The sequence below is a fragment of the Phodopus roborovskii genome, unplaced genomic scaffold (assembly GCF_943737965.1).
Source record: "Phodopus roborovskii unplaced genomic scaffold, PHOROB, whole genome shotgun sequence".
Taxonomy (NCBI): Eukaryota; Metazoa; Chordata; class Mammalia; order Rodentia; family Cricetidae; genus Phodopus; species Phodopus roborovskii.
This window is the reverse complement of record NW_026126418.1, coordinates 76606594-76629178: the sequence shown is the minus strand read 5'-3', so window position 1 is coordinate 76629178 and position 22585 is coordinate 76606594. Positions and strand designations below refer to the sequence as shown.

Here is a 22585-nt window from a genome sequence, read left to right as displayed (position 1 = left end):
AGTTTCCTATCAAGTGGCTTGGCATTGCGAACTCCCCTTCATCTTTATCTCCAAATGACAAGGCCTGCTCTCATCTAATGTCCTTAGCAGCCACCGCCTCTTGGCCCCAGTGCCCGTCATTTTTTGCCTCGAGCATGGCTATGGTTTCCCTTGGAGTGGCTCCTTAACAGTCTTAGCCTTTTCAGGATCCAAAAGAAGATATGGCCGAGATAAGTGGTGTCTCTATACATGTGGCCGTTGGGTGCCTACAGCCTTCTGAATCGTTTCCTGTCTCTCCTGGCTTTATCTTGATAACCTCCATTCCTCTGATGGCACGCCCATCCCATCATGCCAGCCTCTGCTGCTCATCTGAGCTGAATGACTGGCCTTCCCTTCTTTCTTCCCCACAGCTGAGGACCCTCCTGAGACTCTGGCATATGTCCTGGTCTCCATCCTTCTATCTACTGCACATGTCTCCCTGGCTGACATGCTACACTTGAGGCATGGGGCCAGAGCTGACTTATCTCTGTACAGTCAGGGCCCAGCATAAAGAGCCCTGGAAAAAAAGGTTCAATTTACAACTGGGAATTACCCAGCCCTGCCACTCCTACCTACACTCTCTAAAAAGACAGCCCAGGGGACTGGAGAGGTGGCTTAGTGGTTGAAAGCACATGCTACTCTTGCAGAGGACCCAGGTTCAATTCCTAGCACCAACGTTCACTACCATCCCTAATCCAGTTCCAGGGGAGCTGATGCCCTCTTCTGACCTACATGCAGGCAAAATGCTCGCACATAAAATAAAACAAATACATCTAACAACAACAAAAACAAAAGAATGCAGCCCAAAGCACCACAAGTGCTTTACAGGCAGTCACCTTGGCAGCATCAACCCAAGTGCCCAGCTGCTCAGGAAATCAGCCATTCACTGCAAAGTGGAGCTTGGTCTTAGAAGACACAGGAGAATCCTTATGGCGTGTTATGATATGTTAATTCAAAAAGGCAGAAAGAATATCTTGTCTTCCCACCTTTGAAATCCAAGGAAGCATACCAAAATGGCATATGCCTTACTTGGGAGGATGGGTGCGGAGGAGGTTTTATTCTGAAGTAAGTGGCAGAGGGGAGACAGAGTGACAGGGACAAAAGCAAGGCCTGCTGCACCAGCCTACATCAGGTATAGAGACACCCCAAGGTTCTGTCCCCAGGTACTTCAACCCCATGGGACCATGACACTCACTTGGCGAAGTTGGCCAGGTTCTGGGTGACTTTGGCAATAAGCGTGAGTGTGCGAGCTGTGCGGTCATCAGGGTACTCCTGAAGCAGGTTGAAGAGTGAGGGCGACATGATGGCAGGGCAGAGGAAGCGCAGGAAGAGGGAGGCACTGATGAGCCGTTCACTGATATCTGGCCGGCCTCGGCTGCTACACTCCTGCCGCCAGGAGGCGAACACCTCTTTAAGCTCCCGTGGGAAGACGCTGAGAAGGGACAGACAAAAGGTGGGCCTGGGAGTCAGGTAGGGTCCCAAGACAGGACAGCACAAGACTAGATCTAGCTCTGAGTCACATGGAACCATGTGTTCCCAACCCCATCTCCATGCTGATGTGGATGAGCTCAGCGCTCTGCAACCCAGCCAAATGACCATCTACTAGGCAAGATGTCTGCTGGGCAGGAAGGCTGCTCAACAGGCAAGAGACAACTCCCATAGCGTTAGCTTGGTGAAGGGTCCCAGTGGGCCAAGCACTGAGGCTGGCAGAACTGACTTTCATGTCAAGCTCAACAGCAAGAATGGCACCTTTCCTAGGGAAAACACATTTCCCACCCCAACAAGAGGCTCCTGGTCTGAAGACATGAAGAAAAATGAAGAAAACCACAGAGCACACAGATTGCTGTTTCTTGGGCTCCTATTTCTGGCTACCAAGACTCATTCCCTCTGCCCAAATGAGGTCATAGGGATCTGGGTCTTCCATAGAGCCCCTGATGAGTGAGCAGGGGGCTTACCGTTAGCTAGTGAGAACATAGTTTGGCAAGGTCTAGATGGGGAGAGAAATAAAACTTCCCTGGGGTGGCACAGTAAAAAGGCAGGATTCCTGGCTCCTGACCCACCAGACTTAGGTGGCTTTCCTTCCTTTTCACCCTGGGGATTCCAGTGGCCCCCTGGACCTAGCTGGCTCTGTCCTGAGCCCAGAAGTAAGTTCCTGAAGAAGACCCTGTGTTTTCCTGGATTTCAGTTTGGAGTCCTTTAAGTTGAGAGGAGGCCTCCCCAGGTTCTCAGAGCCATCTTTAGACTTGATCAGCCTGACATGGTCCCCATCCCCCTTGCCTTGCAAGGACATGAGGCAATAAATGAGGAAGTCCTCAGGCCTGGTGCTTGAGCCTGGTGATAGACTTGTCAGAGGAGAAGCCCTCTGCCAGATGGCAGAAGGAAGAAATGGAAACTCCTATCCATACAGTATCTTCTCTGTGGAATGGAAAGCAGAGTCTGAGAACACAGCACTGTGGGAAGATGACAGTGTGTTCTAAGAGTGTTCAAGACTCTCCAATTGTCTCCTTACCCCCATGAAAGCATCTTGTGCAACAACACAGGCTGAGGGACCTGAACAAGTAGGTACCTACCCAGGATTGGCCACTGACCCTTTCCAAGGCAACTGCTCACCCAGTAGGCCTAACTTTGCCTGTCCTTTGGGAAGAAAAAACATCTCCCATGCTAGCTCTGTGCAGGCAGACCAACCTGCCCTAGAGTGTTCCTGGCTGCAAGGGTACAAATGATTACGTGACATGAAGGGCCACAGAGGGGACAGGTCTGAAGCCTTAGGGCAAGATGTGTACAGGTCAAAGGAGATGGCATGGGGGAAATCCAAATAAACAGAGGAGTGTGGCTTTGGAGTAGCTTGGGCAGGATGAACGTCAGGCTGGGCTGAGGTGGTGATAGAGGCTTCAACCTGGGTAGCTTCTCCAGAGAGAAAACAAACCCAACACTCAGGCTGGCAGCAAGGCCCACAGGGACAGTCCCACGTACCCTAACCACAACCAGGCTCAGCACCAGGCCAGCCAGTCACCTTCCCTGCACCACAGAAGCAAACAGGTACCCGGGAAACTGGCCTCACAGGAAGTTTTCCAGGGAAGAATCCCAGCCCCAACTGTGGCCCCAATGTGAGTAGCCCACTCCTACCAAAAAGCTACCCACCCCTTTCGTCTTTGTTCCCTAGCCCAAGCTGGAGGCCTAGCTGGTGCTTAGGCATTCAGACATGCCCCTGCTCAATTGATTCAAGTGTGATAACCTCCAGGGACAGACAGGTGAGCAGCCTTGGGAGTAGGTTCCAGAACAACTGGACATCTCCATGCTGCACCAGTGTACCAGCACTGGCCTCTACCTGTGCAGGATGCTTACCACAGTTGCAGATAAAGTGTCAGTTCCAAGTTCCTTTCAACACAGACAGACAGACAGCCCTACACCCCTTACAGATATTCTAGAGTGCTTTCCTGTATTTAAGAACTCAAAGGGCCATGACAAAACTGGCAATCCAGCAACTCAGGGGAGTCAGATGCAGAGTGTGTGTGTGTGTGTGGGGGGGTCCTGATAGAAGACAGGGCAGCCCAGATGAAAGGCTGGGAGGCCCAGGCAGGTGGTACTGACCAGTAGGAATTGATGATCTTGCAGAAGGCCAGCTCACAGCACATCTTGAGGTTGCCCTGGTGCTCTGGGAGGTCAGCAGCTGAGCACTTGCTTGGGTCCACTTCACAATTTTCATCTGACTCATACAGAGCTTTGATGAACTCACCTGAATGAGGCATGGAGAAGGCAGTGAGGGTCTGATGAGCATTTTGTAGCCCTTGCCACCTGCTGGCCCAGTAATGTCCCCAACTACCTAGTGCATCCTGCAGATACTTCTGGCCCACAAGTTTGAGGTATTCCTCAATGGCTTTGGTGGCCAATGTGTTCTCCCGGAAGATGAGGTGCTCATTGTCCCCACAGCGGTCCACCTCTGACATCATCAGGTCTGTTAGAAAGTCCTAGGAAGACAGGAGGGGAACAGAGCTAGTGTGACAGCAGAACCGTCCCTGTCCTTGGCTGCTGGACACCCCAGAATGACTTGGTCACTGTGATTCTGTGAGCAGAGGAGCTCCGCTACACCTTTCCCTCTGGCTATGGTACCTAACTGGTGGCCATTCCCTTCCTCTCAAGCCCAAAGCCAAGCAGAGACCTGGGGTAGAGAAAAGAGGCACAGCCCGAGACTCACTGGCAGCAACCGGAGAGAGGCCAGTGTAGAACCTGCAAGACACCCAGCATGGGCCATAGCTTCTGGAGCTATGGAAACCCCTCATTCCAATGTGCCCACTTTTGGAGAACATAATTAAAACCTCTACCAGGTAATGGTGGTACACACCTTTAATCCCAATACACAGGAGGCAGAGACAGGAGGCTCTCCGAGTTGGAGGCCAGCCTGATCTACACAGTGAGTTCCAGGACAGCCAAGGATACAGAACACCAATCTCAGAAAATAAACAAAGATTCTGAGTCACAAGGCCTGATTGGCCAAAAAAAGGAAGGGCTGAGAGACAGGCAGGTCTGAGGGTAGGCTACAGTCGGCCTCCCCAGAATCACATCAGAAGGGCAAGGAATCCATCACCCCTGAAGGTTCACTATGGCTCCTATTCAAAGTCACCATCTTCCTGACCTTCTGTGGCAGGTGCTAGACCTCAGCACTAGGATAAGACATGACTCCTAAGAGGAGGGCAGCAGGGAGAGGGAGGGAAAGCTAGGTACAGAGCAGAAAAACAATCTGCCCAAGGCCACACAACTACCTTGGGCCAGGTAATGCCTCTGAGGCTCCATTATCCCTCCAAGATCCTACGGAGAGTCCAAGGGGTGGGGGCAGCAGTGCTAGGACAAACAGGACCTGGACAGAGGGCAGGAGGTGTCAGCACACAGGTTTGGGACCCTCAGAGTGCAGCTGCCACCTCAGGAAGGCCGACTCCCTACCCCTCATTACAGAAGTAGACCTTGACATGTGTTCTGCCTGGCTCAAGAATGCTCTGCCAGTTCTAGATTATTCTATCCCTCCATCTTTGGCTGCTTCAGACATCATCAGCTTCCCAAGCCACAACAGCTCTTGGAACTAGGAAATAAAAGGCAAGGGAGGGTTAAGCCTCCCAATTTGCCTTCTCTGGTCTATAACTTCTGTAATTCCCAGGCCCTGGCCTCTCCAGCCCACTACAACCAGCAAATCAAAGCAGTCCACCTGGGCTGGAGGTGGCTCAGAAGTTAGGAGCACTGGTGCTCTGCAGAGGACCCAGCACCTACATGGTGGCTCACAACCACCTGTAACTCCAGTCCTAGGTAGCCAATGCTTTCTTCTAGCCTTGTGGGAAGCAGGCATGTATGTGGTGCACAGAAACACATACGGCAAGTAAATAAAAATTTAAAAACCAAACAACAACAAAAAGCAGTATTGCAAGAGTTGGCCGAGCTGGCAGCCTACCCAGCCAGCCAGCCCAAAGGCAGGCACAAGGGGAGGAGATTCCTGGCAACATAAGAGTCATGGTGAGGCGGTCCCCCACCCTTCCTGTCCCTCTGTACAGTGCCAGTCAGTCAGTCCACCAGGCAATGGAAGATGCACAGGACAGGGGGCTTCCAGCCGCAGCCTCCCCCCTGCCAGGGCCTCTAGGAAGCAGTAAGAGTTGACCAAAGGTTTATGGAGACTTAAACCACTAAGCTCTGCTCACTGGGCACCCAAGCCCAGTTCCCTCTGTGACTGAGGCTCAGGATATTATGTCAGGGTGAGCCCTATTCCTCCCAGGCTAGTCACCTGAAGTCTACCACAACACAGTGCCCAGTACAGCTGAGGTGTCCTCCCACTCTCTGTGGGCAGTAAAGCCCCAAAGAGAACAAAAGGTCATTGGGAGTCTCAACACGCCGGGGAGGGAGGGAGCCACATACTATTGAGGCAGGAAAGAGATGGTATATCTTCTGAAGACGTTCTGTTCTCTAAACCAAGAGGGTGGAGCAGAGGTGTGTCCTTTCTGGGCCCTTCTCCAGAGTAGGATTTGGAAAGTGGTGGTAGTAGCAGGAGCTGGGCCCCTCCAGTTGTGAAGCAGAGCCTATCTGTATGACTCTCAGATCCCTATTCCACCAGGGTCTTGCTTGGCTATCTACACTTAGCATATGTGTGTGTACACCCATGCACCTGTGTGTAAAACTACATGTGAAGATGTGGGTGGAGGGCAGAGCTATGAAGGCAGCTCACCTGTGGGGGCTATCAGTCAACTCATGTCCCATTGGGTATGTGGGTTTGGGATAACATGCTGGAAGAGCCCAGGTGTGCATCTGCTTGAGTACAGCATGGGAGGCCCACTCTGCACTAAGAGTCCCAGTCCACTCATCACACCATGTCTTCGGGGTTCAGCCCCGATACTGGTAGAGTACAAAATTCCCCCCCAATTCATGGCATACTGCTCAATTTTAGGAAGCCCATCTAAGTACCATGGGTATCCCCAACAGTGATCCAGAAAGGGCAGACAGCCCAGTATCCATTAGCAGTCTTTCTGCAAACAGGGAGCTACCTACCTTAACTTTGCCTGTGCTCTGCAGGATGTGCACCAGAGCGGATGCCATCTCCTCCTTGGTCTTGGCACTGAGGATGGGCTCAAGGGCTGCACAAAGCCCCAAGTAGTGGTTAGTGATATGCTCAGCAAATTCTTTGTACATCTCCATGGGCAAGATGGTGATGGTCTGGTAGCGTGCCTTGATTCGGATCATGGGTCCAGGGCCTTTGCCACCCTTGGGATTGGGTGTCACTACTGGGTACCATTTCTCCACGAACTGCCGCCCAGCCACAGAGGCAGCAGGCAGGCTCACTAGGCCCAGGTAGCTGTTGCGTTCCTTTTTCTTCTTCTTGTCAGTCTCCCGGTACAGGTGGACAGTGACTGTGCGCAGTGGCGGCAGGTTGTGGAACTCAAAGTGCTCTCCCCAGAAGACATTGTCCGTCTTGAGCTTGCCCGTGGTACGGGCGTACAGTACATCATCCAGGCAGAGCTCACACAGGTATTTCTTCTTGGCCGGAAGATCCTTGGCCTCAATCACCCATAGCTTCAGGATGTGTTCCACACGCCGGCTATTGTCCTGCATTAGAGGGGTCTGGGGTGGTCAATTGTGGCTGTTACCTACCTACTTGGCCAGCCCAGAGCCCAGCAGTCCTCGGAGATCTGGGGATTGAGTGGTGAAGTGCATGGAGAGTGACAGGAGAGACAGCCATGGATATGGCTTCATCCAGTCAGACCGTTGATCACTAGCTAGCTCACCAACCATCTGAGCCAGGCCTGTAGTCTTAGAAAACAGCACTCAAACAGCCCTGCCTCAGAGTGGGACTGAGGAAGTAGGAAGCACAACACCCTGCCCCTTACAGGTTATGGTGCAATGGTTTCTCAGTTTCTTGGTCCATAAAGCAACTTAAGAGGTGACTGCTGCTAAGATCCCTTTCTTTAGTGATGTTACTATAATCAGCATTCAGTTTAGACCCACAAATCATCTGGGAAGACAGACACAGGAGTGATTACAGTTCAGGGCCCCAACCAGATGAAGAGTCCAGGGACAGTAGAAGAGGACACCTGGAGAAGGGTGTGGATGTCTAAGCTAGAACAGAACAGATAAGCCACAGCTGGCTAGGAGGAAGTGGTTCTGGGCAGGACACAGGTCTTGACTTCTAAAAAGGGAAACACAGCTCTGTGTCCCAGGCTCCTCTGTGTATAGTGTTGGGAAGAAATACCTAACAGCTATTATAGCTCAGCAACTCCAATTCCCTCCAGGTCCACTTGCTCCTGCTCCTACTCAGGATCCATACTCCCCCGTATCTGGGTTTCACCTCATCTTTTATGGTCCACCAAGAGCGAGTACAGGCCTACCTTGTTGGGGTGCACTGCTCGCCGCAGGTTCTCCATCCACTTATCTCGTTCAGCGGCTGACCGGCAGGAGAAGCATTTGCTCCCTGATGATGTTGTCACCTGTCGGGGCAAATAGGCTGGTGTTGGGGGAGGGGTCACAACAAGGCTGGGCAGCGAGGGAAAGCTAAGGCCACCATGACTACATAGCAGCCACAGAATGAGCAAGGGAGGGCTGCCACTGAACCACAGCGGCGCAATGAACCCCTCTGTGCCCTGGCAGTCAGCAACAAGAAAGTAGCCAGGCTTTTCTTACAGGCTTTTGGGCCTGCTTCCTCATCCCTGCCCTCCCTCACTATTCCTAAGAGGGAGACAGAACGGGGTACCCTGCTACAGTGAAAGTGCATTTTCACCCCAACCATAGTCTTCCTTTGCCCATCAATTAGTGACAGTAATGATCATAGAAACCTAGCAGTATGCTAGTCTAGAGAAAAGAAGAGCTGAGCTTCTAGGGTGGGCTAGGCCTGAGACCTTTACCCTCCACTACTGCTATATATTCTGTTCACTTCCTAGTTGTAAAATACATGTTTTCCTGAGGTGAAGGAATTTGGCCAGAATTGCCCTCAATGACCCTGCTGCTCCCAGCGATATGCTCTACTACATAAAGCAGACACACCCAGGCTCTGGAGGGTATGATACTTCTATCACAGCCATTGCTGAGAGCAAGGAAACAGGTACCAACCTTCCCAGCCTGTCCCAGGAATGGACACCTCAGTCCAGATCCAGTCTGACTTGGCCTGGAGTCTTAACCCAGAATACAGGGGTGCACAGTATAGCATATGCCAAGAGGACCCACACTAGGCCTGGTGGCTTGTCCTTAGTGGGCTCAGTCCTCTATCAGGGGGTGAGGACTGGGCACAAACCTTCCTAGAAAAAGAGGAATAAGACCATTCTAGATTGTTCCCAGGAACCTGTGCCCTGACAGGGCCATGGAACACTCCTGGAGGAGTCTGCAGTGCAAGCCTGGCCAATATGACTGAGGAGAGGAGAGCTGTGGGAGACACCTACCTCAAAGCAGTAGTCCTGACCCAGGATGCTGCTGTGAACAGGTTTGATGATCACTTCCTCCTCCATGCTGAGGTCCAGCGCCTCCACTGCACTGCTGGGGCTGAGCAGGGACTCGTGTGATCGAGACTCCTTCAGCCTTGGCATCAGATGGGACCTAGGGAGATAGGTAACAGGAACTTTGCATGGGACTTGATAATAATAACATTTGCACCCAACAGGCTTCCATTCCCTTGTCAAGTTGTCTTGCTTCTGTCCCCACTGTTATCCAGACAAACCCTTTCTCCCAACCCCACTCTTGGTCTTGCAACAGACAGGTTTGGAGGCCTGTCACGGTCCCTTTCCCTAAGGCACTACAGTCTGGGTAAGGCACTCCTTTCTAAGAGAGCAAGCTGCTGAGGATGAGGATTCTGTCCACTTGGGTTTGGGGCAGGATCTGGCCCCACAAACATGCAAGAAAGAGCTGTGACCTTGTAGTCCTCCGAGGCCTTTCCTATCTTTCCTGCCCTCTGCCCTGGGCTTTGCCCTAGAAGCCCTCAAGAATGTAACTGCCAACAAAGCTTTCCAACAGGAGGCGAGGGAGCTCCCAGAGCCTCTGGGTAGCAGAGACCTCAGTTTTCTATACAGCACCAGAAACTCTGGCACTAGGTTGGGGTCCATATACCATGGGTTTTGAGATCCAAGTTATGGTCATTAAGAACTCCAACTCAGGCCTTGACACTGGAAATGTACATCTCTTCCTGCAGCCCCAGGCAAGCCATCTCTATTTCCCCAGCCCCAGCATCAACAGCCATGCAGGTTACCCAGGAGACCCACTCAACTTTTTCACAGTGCCTCTCTGTGGTGTCTGAGGGCTCCAAGGGGATAGGCATAACCAGAGGGAGCTGGGGCAGGTTCAAGCTGGCCAGGAACCCATTCATGCTCCTTCATTCTGCATTCTCCTTCAGTGTGTGTGACGTGGCCTAGGCCCACTGGCTACACAGCAGAGGGTATGACTGGATCAGCCTGCTGGTCTCCTACAGCCCACCAGTGCCTGCTTGAGAAGGCAACTGGGACTCAGGAGGTGAAAATGGGCATTTGTTCCCGTCCTGGACCTCTCAGGTGAACCATGGCCTGTCTGTTCTGCCACGTGATTCTAGCTCTTTAAACAGGCTTTGCTCTAGACCTCAATGCCGACTCCAATACCTCACCTCACAGCAGTTGATCACTGCTGTAAATGAGCAGCCTACATCACAAACCAACTGCCTCCTTCATAACTCATAACTTAACGGAAGCCTAAGATGAGCTAAGCCCTATCACCTCTTTGGTCCAATAGCCAGGTCCTAAAACAGCAAGGTAGAAACAGGATGCTTTCTGACTCAGTTGGGAGCCAGATACAGTGAGGAGCTCCATTAGGAAAAGGGAAGAGCTGGAGAGCTGGAGTCACCTTCTCATTGCTAGGAACAGAAGTGTAAGGCATGATTTATCATGCAGGGACTGCTCCAATGAACCTGCAACCGGAGGCCCCCAACAAGCCAGGCCCCAAACAACCAATGGCTGTAAAACTTTTAAACTCTCTCTTCCCCAAGCTTTCCCAGACATGTTCTAGCTGGTCTGAGCTCTGGGAAGGTTCTCTGGGAAGGTTCCTGGGAAAACAGGGTGGAAGGGAAGCTTAGAGCCCTTAAGGCACCTGGACTAGCCCAGCCCAAATGGCAACAGCTGAGCAATCCTGGCTTGGATATTTCCCCAAAGACTGCTCCATGAAGGAGACAAGAAGTGGGTGTATCTCCAAGGTCTCCCGGGAAGAGGTGTAGGAACAAGGTTAGGAGATGGGCACTGGCTTCCAAGGCCTTTGAGTTGTGATGGAGTTTGAGGGTATTCAAAGACCAGATTAAGGTCCTGGTCTTACACTCTGGGCTGATGGCTGGAGTCCCTCTGCTCTGTGGCCTGCCTGTTAGGCTGTCCCCTGCCCCAGGGACTCCCTGTGTCCGCTCAGCAAGCCTCCAGCACAACTCTGCCTTGGTACCCCCATTCAACATCTAGCATCAAGTCCCAGATCCTCTGCGTAAGAAGGGCATTAGCCAGGTCACATTGCTGTCCCTTAGCCAGGTATGGACACTACTCCTTGTGAACAGAGTGAGTTTGTCCTAGCTCCAGTGTACAGAGCCTCAGAGTTCTTGGGACAAAGCCCCCAAAGATTCCAGCAGCCAAGTTCAACCATATCTGATGGAGGTTAGGTCAACAAGAACAAGGACAGACCTCCTGAGTCCAGATACTATTGAAGGGATCATTTCCAAGGAAAAGTCGAAGTCCATTCGAAAGTGGGTGATCCACACAACATTTGCACAATTATGTTCACAGCAGCATTATTCATAATAGTCAGAACCTGGAAACAACCTAGATGCCCCTCAACTGAAGAACGGATAAAGAAGATGTGGTACATTTACACAACGGAGTACTACTTTGCAGTAAAAACATAATGACATCTTGAAATTTGCAGGTAAATGGATGGAACTAGAAAAAAGAACCTGAGTGAAGTAACCTAGACCCAGAAAGACAAATGTAATATATATTCACTCATAAGGGTATATTAGACATAAAGCAAAGGAGAGGCAATCTACAGGCCACAACCCCAGAGAATCAAGGCAACAAAGAAGATCCTAAGAGAGACATACATAGATCATCCTAGGAAGGGGAAAAAGGCAAGATTTCCTGAGTAAATTGGGAGCATGGAGGGCATCGGGGAGTGTGGAAGGGAAGAGGGGAGGAGAGAAGGGGAAGTGAGGAAAATTTATAGCTCAATAAAAACAAGGTTAAAAAAAAAGTAAAAAATATATTTTTTTTAAGCAGGCTATTAACTAGAACCGATCTGGGTAGGGGGCTGGAGAGGGCTCAGCAGTGAAGAGTGTACCACTCTTGTAATGCACCTACAAGGAAGATTATTAGACATTCTATTGTCCTTTGAATAATAAAGTTCAATCTGTGACTTGAGGAAACGTCCTCTTGGGAACTGCAGAGATGGCTCATGGTTAAGAGTCCTAACTGCTCTTCCTGGGGACAGATGTTTGATTCCAGTACCACGTGGCCCTCACAACTGTCTGTAATTCCAGTTCCAGGGGGCCTGACACCCACGGGAAAACACTAATGCACATTAAATAAAAATAAATAAATTATATTAAGAAAAGAAGAAAGTAGGTGATAAGATACTCAATGCCTGCTCCAGGATAACTGCTGAGAGCTGGGCCCTGAAGCCACCTCCAACACCAATGACCTTTGCCAGACAGAGGACCCAATAAGCCCATTTCCTCTTCTGTGGCAGTGCCCATCCACCTGATCCTTCGGAGGCCTCATCAAACACAGCAAGTTCTCTAGCCCCAGTGTCTCTCTAGAGGCCCGTTCACATACACTCCGGGATGGAATCACACACCTTCTGGGAAGTAACCCCAGTTACTCACTGGAGAGCCAGACCATAGGCTACTACGATCTACACTGAACTCCTTGGCTTAGAACTGGTTTGACCGGGACCTATCTGCCTGCAGGGATGAAGGCAGTGACTCAAGGGCCATCCCCACTTCCAATACAGCAGCATTCCATTGAATTTGCCTTCTACATTGTTAGGATAAAGCTTGAGGGGATCTTGGCAGATTCCATGGCAGGCGAGGGTGGCAGCGGTGGAGGGACAAACACGCCAAGCAAATGGAGCTTAAGTGAGAAGTTTCATTAGAAAGGGGAGGGAAGGGGGGAGGAAAGAGAAAAGAGGTAAAGAGACACAGAGACAGAGAGAGAGGAGGGAGGACAGAAGAGAAGAGGGAGACAGGAAAAGTCCTGTGTGCCCCAGGGGAACAGCCGGAAAGGGAGTGAAGAGAGCAGAGAACGGGAAAGAGAGGTGTAGTGAGGTATTCACTTAGTCCGCACCTGTGGCACAGACCACACCCACTGGGGGTGGGGACAGGGGCGGATGTTACCTGGGGGGGAACCGAAGTCTGAAGAAGGGGCTTGCAGCACAGGGACAGGAGTACATCCAGAGGCATCCTTGGGACCAGGAACATGCTGGTGTTCATCTGTTTACGTTGTAAGTTATTTCTCCCTGAATAAACATCTATCGGCCTATCTGTTTCTCCTGATCCTTATTATCTCAATAGAGAGGAGCAGGAAAGAGAGCATAAGTGGCAGAGATCTTTATTTTAAAGGGATCATTTGCTGGGCTGACCAGGGTCCTGCCTGAGTACATTCTGCCAGGTAACGGGTAGGCCAGCGTAATTGCCTGAATCCTTACATACATAGTATAGCTCACTCCATTTCCTCTCTCTCCTCTCAGAGTCCCTGTGATAATCAAGCCCCAGAGGACCTAAGTTAGTGGCCAAACATTCATCAAAACTAACTTTGGCCAAGACACCTGCTATTCTCCTTCATTTCTGTCTAACAACATCATTATCGTTTCAAGGCCCAGCCCACGCTGACTCTGGTCTCCCAAGCAAACATGCTGCCTGACCCACTCCATGCCACACTGCCTGCCTCCTCTAATTCTCACCAGCCCTGTGGGGGCTGAGGCACAGCATCCTCTATAGGAGAAATGACTGCCCTAAGATTTGTAGTACAAGTGACTGCAGGAGATCCCACTACAGCGCAGAGGAGCTGAGTCTACTAACTCTGCCCCAGCCTCAGACTGGCCTTTTATCACTCCACAGAAGCCACTGGGCAAGTATCACAGCAGGGCCCAGGAAATGTAGGCATGGGCATGAAGGAGGCACTGCTGGAGGCAGAGGCAGCCCAACACCAGCTATTGTGAGGCCCAGGAGCAGGAACAAGGGGACATTGTCTGGCTCCTGGGGCTCAGCCTTATCTAATAGCCTCCCTACCAGCCCACAAGATGTTTTCAACTCTGATCCTTTTCTCTAAAAAGGTTAAAGACACAGAAGTTAGGCAAATTCCTCATTATTTCAATGAGGGAGGGACCCAAAACAAAAAACAAAACTTGTAATGTTGAAAGCTCACTTGACCAGGAGTGGGTTCACAGCTATGGGTGAGAGAGTTTACAGTAGGACTGTTGAGTATGGGGGCTCAGGGTCACCCTCCAAACCTCAGGGACAGAGGAAACTGCTGTGTGACCCCACCACAGGGCTGGGATCAGAAGAGGCAAGCTGCCCCCAAATGGGGCAGTGAAAGGGACAGGAACAGTGTGGGGAGACCCTTTAAAACACTGGACAGGGCTGGAGAGATGCCTCAGAAGTTAACACTGGCTGCTCTTCCAGAGGACCTGAGTTCAATTCGCAGCACTAACATGCCAGCTCACAATCATCTATCACTGCAGTTTCAGGGGATTCAGTGCCCTCTCCTGACCTCTGCAGGTAACAGGCACACATGTGGGGTCCAGATACACATACACATAAAATACTCAAATGCACATAATAAAGTATTTTTAAAAGTCATATGGCAGGGGAGTACCTACACTACTGGGTAACAGGGCATACAGAGTGAGCCCTGGAGTAAACACACCCATGTGAAGGAATACTTTACAAACACCAATGGGCAGGAAGACACAGCTTAGTATGGGGCCAGCTGCAGCAGCAAGTCACCCTCTACACCTAACAAATGCAGCTTTAAGTGCCTAAGTCATTCAACTGTCTAGACCTGCTTCCCATCTATCATAGGTAGAAGAATAGACACAAGACTCATGGAGGTCACTCTAAAGTCAAATGAGGCATTGCAAGAGGGTATGCTCATGAGGACAAGTTAGTGCCAGGAATGGCCATCAGTCACTTGTGACCATCCCGTCTCTCATTACCCACCTCTTAACCATACAGGGTTCAAGAGATGAGTGATGACAATTTTAGGTTATCCTGGCATTTGCCGAGCTGTTCTCTGTTCACATTCTCTAACCACTCAACTTTCTTACTTCCTCCATTTGTATGGCAGGACCAAGCATCTTACCTGCCCAAATGCCTAGGAGACCTCATTTTTTTCTTTAAAGCCATGAATTTCCTATAGTTAATTTAAGAGCCTGGGTTAGGCCCCTGCCTCCCTAAGCAGCACTGCTGGAGCACTGTCTACAATGTAGGCTGCTTCTGGATAGTCCTGGAGCATGTCAGGACAAGGGCACTGACCTCCTGGGAATCAAGGAAGTGCTGGACATAAGCTGGGTGGTGTCCTGTTAGGAACATCTCTCCTCAGCCCCATCAGGCCTAAGAACTAGCTGTACTCACTCCTGGCCCAGCTGGAATCCCAGATTGGGGAAGAACACAGTCTGATGACTCCCAGGCCCCTGGGAGGGCAAACACCATCCTAAAATGGAAGAGAGGCTGGTCAGTCAGCCTGAGAAGCTTCCTGGGAAGAAAGCCTGGAGGAATCTGTCCTCTCAGGCCTGGGTTCCCCCAGTCCAGGACTTGAAGTGGATCTTAGCAGAGTCACCAGGAACCTAGATGACGCCTCCTTTCACATACACACTGAGCCCCGGCTTCACATGACCCCTGGGATCCCCACACCACAGGGCTGAGAAGTGAGTACAAAGCAGCCTGAGGACTAGCACAGGGGTGTGCCCAGGGTGCTGACTTTATGCTTACCTACCACGTATTCTTACCCTAGTACAAACATCACCTCACAGCCTTTTCCCAACAACCATACAGGTGTCATCCAAAGCAGACAGGGCTTCAAATGAGCCAAGGTCAGTGGTGCCTCTTCCACACCGAGACTCACACAGAAGGTATGGCTTCACAAGGTCAACAGCTATGAAACTGGTGACCTGCTCACCATGTCAGCCTAGTGTCCTACAAAGGAGGATGACGTAGTCCTGGGCTCCCACTCTAGCTCTACCCTTAAGTGACCTTGGGCCAAGGCCTTTTCCTTTGGACTCTAAACAAGCTCCTTCTCTCCTCTGGGTTGTTCCTCACATGCTGAGCCAGATGTTACTGCCTAGGGCTACACTAAACCACAACAGGGCAGCAGTGTCGCCTCACTGCTGCCTGGGCCCAGACCAGTGCCGGTCTCATTCCTGCACAGAGGTACACTTTCAGCACGCCAACAGACCCCATGCTGCCTGTCCCAGGACTAGGCATACTCATGGAGGCCGCAGACCTCTGGGACCACATTCGCCTTTCACAGCTTACTTTCTGAATGGGGATGGGTTAAAACAAAAACCTTTCCATCCAAGCCTCCGTCATCCTGCAGCCTGAATAATTCTGGGTTTTAATCAATAGCTGTCAGACCTGTCAAATTACTTTGGGGACCACAAAGCAGTTTTTAAACATTCATAAACCCCAGTAGAACAGTGAAGTGCCCTGAATTTTAAAAGAGAGCCTAAGAGTGCTCACTGGACAGAATGAGACTTGAGTAATTCCAAAGAGAGCTGAGGCCCAATGACCACTGCTGCTTAAGCTTCCAGCCCTCCCTGGTTCCCAGGAGAACATTCCAGGCTTGGTGTGCCACTCAGAAAGATCCGGGAGCAAGACATTCCAAGCTCTCGCCCTGCCTCCACCTCCCCAGGGAAAGTGTCTCTACCTGTATCCCAGGCAGAGCCCAGCATCCCTGCATGGCACAGCATGGCACTAAGGGCTCTGACCCCAGCCAGCTCAGCAGCACCTCATATTGTCACACAGTCTCCATCTTCTTGCACTGTCTAAAGAATTTTCAAGGTCTTACTTAGCCAAGGTGTTCTCTCCTCTGCTCAATGGATCCCAGCCAAGGACACATCCAGGTCTGAGTGTGGGGGTTCCTGACTGGCCCCTAACCCTACCGCAAATACTTTCCATAGACCTGGAAATAAGAATGTTTGTAAGGAATGACTGTGAAATAAACATCGAGAATGAATTAAGAAGCAAGTATTCTCATTCCACAGGAAGCAGCTTACACCTTGCCCAACTGAACCCCCGTTCTCCACCTCCAAGAAGACTTCCCGCCCTTAGCATGGAATGTTGGGACACAGGAAGCATCTTCTGCCTCATCTTCTCCACCAAGACCCAGGTGCCATGCCATGTGATTGGCTGTTTCCATTAGAGAACTGCCTCCTTCTCCAACTCCTTGGGCCACACTTCTGATAACTGCTAAATGTGCTGACCACATACAAATCAAAGGTGGGCATGGTGGCACATGTAATCCTAGAACTGGAGGCAGAGCAGGTGGACCAGGAGCCCAAGGCCAGCCCCCCACTACACAGAAAGTTCAACAACAAAAACCCACAAGCAAAACTCTATGACCTGAGCCAAACTAATAAGCCAAGAGTTTTAGTACTTGGGCCTGCTTCTGTGAACAAGTGTGCTCTTGGTCTACAGCCCCTGTGGTCAGCTCTGGTAGCCTCTATGCCTGCCTTACTCTAGGTCTTCTGGCCCCTTCTCTGGCACTCTTCTGATATTTCTGGCTTCTCCCTGACCCAATGGCATTTCCAAGTTACCTCTCTCACTCGATTCAGATCCTTCCTCCCTGTTCCTACAGCAAAGCTCCTAAAAAATTTCTCTGCCTCATGATCCCAGACAACTTCTGCAGCTCAGCCCTCCCTCCACCTAGATGCAGGCTAAAAAGGACAGGTCATTTTGGGTAGAGATCCCAAACTCTTAGCAAGGAGGACACATCTGAAATGAGCATGCACAATGAAGACTCCGACCACCACTGGGGATGGAGGGCTTTGTGACCACACAAAGTCCATGTCAGTGCCATCAGGAGACAGCAGTAGACACAAAGAGCCAGCTCTGTCACCTGTCAAACGGGCTAATCTGTGGCTACACCACACTGGTACCCAACTGTTCTGTGCAGGGAATATACTAGTTGAGTGCCTCCCTTATACCGTCCTCAAGCCTGCAGACCCGCAGTGGGCAAAAGAGTTTTTTGTCTCAAGCTGCAGCAGGAGGCAGCCAGAAGCATTCATGGGTAGCAAGAAGGCAGCTACTGGCAAGCCAAGCTCCTATACTACAAGCAAGACTAGAACCTCAGGGGGGAAAAATTTATCAAAGAAGAGCAGAGGATGCTCTCAAGTCCCCACATAGCCATCTGCAGCTAAGTCACCCACAAGGCACTAGCCTCACATTCCCTTTGTTCTTCTGCACTTCACTAGAGTTAAGGACACTAAGGCTTAGAGGTGGCCCTTTCAGTCCACACTAGCTGACTCTAGGGTACATTAGCATGGTCTATCATTTGCCACGTGCTCCAAGGCATTCCAGCAATTCAGGCCAATAGGCTTAAAGTAGGCAGGTGTACATCAAGCAGCTGCTGGGCCCTGCTCAACCCTTCTAGTAGCCACTATATGGGGCAATCCACCTTTGCTCAAGGTGAGCCACTCCGGACAAGCAGGCTCATTTCCAGCCTAAGCCTGGCTTAGTGGTCACTTGCCTAGCATGGCAGCACGCACCTGTAATCCCAGCACCCAGGAGGCTGAGGCAGGAAAATTAAGTTTCAGGCCAGCCTAGGCTAGAGGCTACACAGCAAGATGCTTCTGCAAGTTAAAAACAAACAAAACAAAACAAAACAAAAAAGCAACAACAAAAGCAAAACCTTACCATCTCCACAGGCCTCCCCAGGACACACTGAACACTAGTTCTACCCAGTGTTAGAGGTCACAGACCACAGGGTGGGCAGGGAGGAGGCATGGGCATATAGCTCTAACTTCCAACTCTTCTCTGCCAGTTTGTGGACACCTCAGGTTTTCAGCAAACCTACAGAAACGGTGTGTGGTAAGAACTGCATATCCCTGCCTTGTCACCAGATGACCCTGTCTGGAACATGGTAGGAAGGGCATCTTGCAGGCGCAGTCTCACCTGCCCCTGGTGTGGTAATGAGGGTTACACCAGACAAGAAGGCTCCCGGGGAAGACCAACACATCAACATCATCTGGTTTCTGACAAGCTCTCCCAGCTGAGGCCAACACATACAGGACCAGACATAGCCCAGGAGCCAAGGCAGAGGGAGGTGAGTGACAGCAAGGCCACTAGAGGGGAGGTGGTAAGGCCCAAGCCTGAGAAAGCGCAGCTCCACCCAGCCCAGCTGGACAACCCGAGCAAAGGCCAGGCTCCTCAGAGACCAGCCTGCTCCCAGCAGCTCTTGGCATTTCCCTGTTTACAGTGCCATGGCGCCTGCAGAAAGCAGCAGTGACAGTAGGTCCCCTCCTCACTTGGAAACTGAAAACAGCAGCCAACACTTTTGCTCATTTTCCACTAGAGGCAGACCCATCCCAACTGCTTCCAAGTTCTGGACAGTAGTGAGTAGAGCCACCATCACTGGAAACGGAGTCCCTCTCAGGCTGGGCACCTGTGACAGTCACTCCACCTAGTGCTGGTAGCAGCCCTGGCCCATCCAGGCCTCCCTGGGCCCAGGAGGCCCAATGGCTCCCTTCGGCCTAACCTCTACTCAGGCTACTCACCATGCTTTGAACACAGCTACAAGAAGTTTTACCAAGTCAGGGACAGGACAGGCCAGTCCCCACCAGCCTTAGTCAGACCAGCCCTGTGTTCTGCTTTTAAGTACAGCTCTCTAGTCCCATCCACTGGGACCAAGCATGGCTAGTCAAACAAAAGCCATGTTCCAACTCTCCTTAATGTTCTCTTAAAGGGCCAGTGTCGAAATCAGGTCTACAGAAACTTAAAGGTACAGCTCTCCTTTTCTGTACAGGAAACAGGAAAAGTGAAATAATAACCCATGAGTCATGATCAGATTAGCAGCCTTAGACTTCTAAGGGAGACTTCAGGCAAAAATCTTAAGAGTCAAATCTAAACTTCACTTGGAGGTCCCAAAGCATCCAAAACAAAAACAGTGAGACTAATTCTTGTGTATAGACTATAAATGGCAGGGAACATTCCCAGCTCTGAAAAACCACTACTTACCAGGCACAAGGCTCAACTCTCTTGGCACTGTCTTACTCCCATAATGCCCCAGGCACTGAGGTTGAGAGGCCTTCTCCAGGATTCAACCCACAGAGGTCTAGTGTAAGCAGAGGACCCCTGCCCCTGCACCGATACTGCCTCCTAAAAGACCAACCTTAGGTCTCCAATCCCAACCTCAGGTCTCACAAGATTCACCCCTTCAGTACCTTTCTCTTCTACTAAATCATTAGTCTAAAGTGTCCAGCCGCTGGGCTTAAAGCTGAGCCCCAACGCCCTGTGAGGTCTTGTCTTCTACTTCCTCATCTTACATTATGACAAGAGGCAAATGCTAGGAGAGAGCCATGAAAGGCAACAGGATGGTCCACAGATGTGTAGTTGCCCACACTGATCCCCAGTCCCTTCACAAACAGGTGTGTGGACAGAGCCAACAGGTGAGACTAAATGGCTTTTTTAGCCCCAGACTCAGAACACTGAGTCTGTCTACAGACTAAGAGCCACAGAATGAGGCTGTCCCCTCCCTACAATCCCCCCCAAACTTGGGCAAGGGAAGAGGGAGGGAAAGATGCTTGACTGCCTGGACTGTGGGACCTGATCTGCCAAGTCTGCCAAGAAGTCTGCCAAGAAGGGTGAGCCATTCTGACCCAGAGTGGCTGAGTTTAATGGGTGCTGTATGGCTCACCCTGACCAGGAGGAAACCTCAGGGCCAACACTGCAGGGGCTAACCCTGAGGATTTAATACTTCACTGTTTCTACAGAGCCTGGAAATCAAGTTAGTCTGAGGATCCACAACTGTTTGCACTCAAAGCTGAGCTGTACCACTCACCACTGTATCTCCAAGCCTCCCTCAGTTTCCCCTTTGTAAAATGGGCTATTTCACTTCCCAAGATTCAGAACAAACCTGGCTTCAATGAGCATTTCCCAGAGGCCAGTCTCCAGCATGGCTCAAGGAGTTGGCATGCTGGGAGGCACACATCAAGGACAAGCTTCCAGGGTAATGAAGTGGGCAAGCCATTTTTCCTCTGGGAAAGTTTTCAGAGATCTCTAGCAGGGTGACTGAGATGTCTGCCTCTCCCTGGAGACAATGAAGCCTGAGAAAAGATCAGAGCTAGCCAAACCCTTTGAAGCAGCACATAGTCTGCCTTGGGGTCCAGCCCCAGCTGAAGCCCAATGAGCAGGGAGAGGGCAAGAAAGAAGGAGGCAGCCTGAGGCTTCATCTCCCGTGGTAGATAGAGCCTGTCTCACACCTGGCCTTTGAGTCTCAGCTCCTCCCCCACTTCCCAAGTGTCTCCCCAGCTTCTGAGCTCAACTAACTTGTACACAGAAAGTGCTGCTTCAGCCACACAAGCCACCTACCGCTGTTACACTTACAGCCTCCCCAATAGTCAGGGGCCCCCATAACACAAAAACCCTAAGATCCAAGTGCATCTGATTTGTGTGTGGGACAGCATTGGAGTAAATAGGCCTCAGGGCAGCAGGAGACCCAGTGCTTGACTGGGGCTGGGGCTGGGGCTGGGGAGTGCTTTGCATTCCTCAGCTACAATTCTGGCCATGTTTTTTAGCAACTGCAATCCCTTCACTTTCCAAGGCCGCAGTTTCCTTGTTAAAAAAAATTAAGTACTATATTCCCCTCCCCTGAAGACAGCATAGGTAAAAACAACAGTTAACCAAACGCAGAAGAGGCATTTAACCAAACAAATGGGACCCCCAAAGATGCAACACTTCAGTTATTCACTCAAAAGGCACTGTGAACCCACCAGGACTCTGCTGTCCACTAGGCTGGCTGCAAGTTGTCCCTAACCCTGCACAACAAACCAAAACACATTCTAAGTTGAGACAGAGATAAAGGGGATAGTGACCAAAGTCTGTTAAGACCTCAAAATTTGCCGGTAAATTTCTATTGTAAAAAAAGTCTACCTCTGTTCTGAGTAAGACCCCTGGAGAGGCCATAGACCCAGCAGGCTCAGATGTAGGGCCAAGGAAAAGCATGGAAATAAAGAATGGGGCAGGGAGTGGGGACAGCAGAGTCACCAGAAGTCTGAGAAAGTAAAACACACCCAGAGCAGCAATGAGGGGAGGAACTAGAAGGCTATAGACTTTTGGGGGCTGTCAGTGCTACTGAGTAGGGCTAGGTCATCTGAAGCAGGCTAGAGAGCCTCTGAGACAGTTCTGTGCCTGCTTTCTCCTTCTGATGACCAGAGGCCTTTGGGTCGCCGCCGCTGCCACCACCACCACTACCTGAAACCCAGGCACCCTCATCCCTCACAGGTCTCTGTCTTAACTTTCCTCCAGGCTCCACAGGGTTCTGGTTTTAGAAGCAAAATGCTTCCCTGTGGTAATGTCATCCACCCCCACCCCATCTCCCAGCTTTAAATTCTCCAGTGTGCTTACAACTTCAACTTCCTCCCTAGGAGCTCCAGACTCCTACCTCAAGTGGGAGGCATATGCCCACCCCTCTCCATGCCCTAGGCCTAAAAGGCCACTTTCCCCCACAGGGTCAGTAGCTTCTCCTGTACTAGATGTCCCCACTCCATTACAAGTTAACAAAACTCTTAATACCTTCCAATGGGTGCTAGAGAGATGGTTCAGTGTTAAAGAGCATTTGTTGCTCTTGTAGAGGACCCAAGTTCGTTACCCAGCATCCAAATGGTGGCTCACAACCATCGGTAACTCCAATTCTAAGGGATCTGACACCATCTGACCTCAGTGGGCACCAGGAACGGTGCATACATGAGGGTAAAAATCACATACACGAAATAAAGTTAAACTAAAACAACAGCAAAAAACACCCAATGACTTCTGGATAACTCTGCAGTACCAGGTAAACTCTGAACTACTACCCAAGTGGGAAGGATTGAAGTCTGCTCTTTAAAACCCTTTTCTTTTTACTAG

At 50.8% G+C, this 22585-nt stretch overlaps 1 protein-coding gene across 8 annotated transcripts in view; it reads right to left on the bottom strand.

The window, feature by feature from the left end:
• Dab2ip (DAB2 interacting protein) overlaps nt 1-22585 on the bottom strand; it is a 167064-nt gene that overhangs the window by 14182 nt on the left and 130297 nt on the right. For 5 of the 8 annotated variants that reach the window (XM_051185292.1, XM_051185293.1, XM_051185298.1 and 2 more), the window contains 6 exons: nt 8919-9072; nt 7875-7973; nt 6541-7110; nt 3842-3986; nt 3610-3754; nt 1214-1450 (listed from right to left, as the gene is read on the bottom strand). In XM_051185292.1, coding sequence (XP_051041249.1) covers nt 1214-1450; nt 3610-3754; nt 3842-3986; nt 6541-7110; nt 7875-7973; nt 8919-9072 — 1350 coding nt within the window. The remainder of the gene's footprint in view (nt 1-1213; nt 1451-3609; nt 3755-3841; nt 3987-6540; nt 7111-7874; nt 7974-8918; nt 9073-22585) is intronic. The other 3 variants (XM_051185291.1, XM_051185297.1, XM_051185295.1) reach the window with 1 other exon arrangement.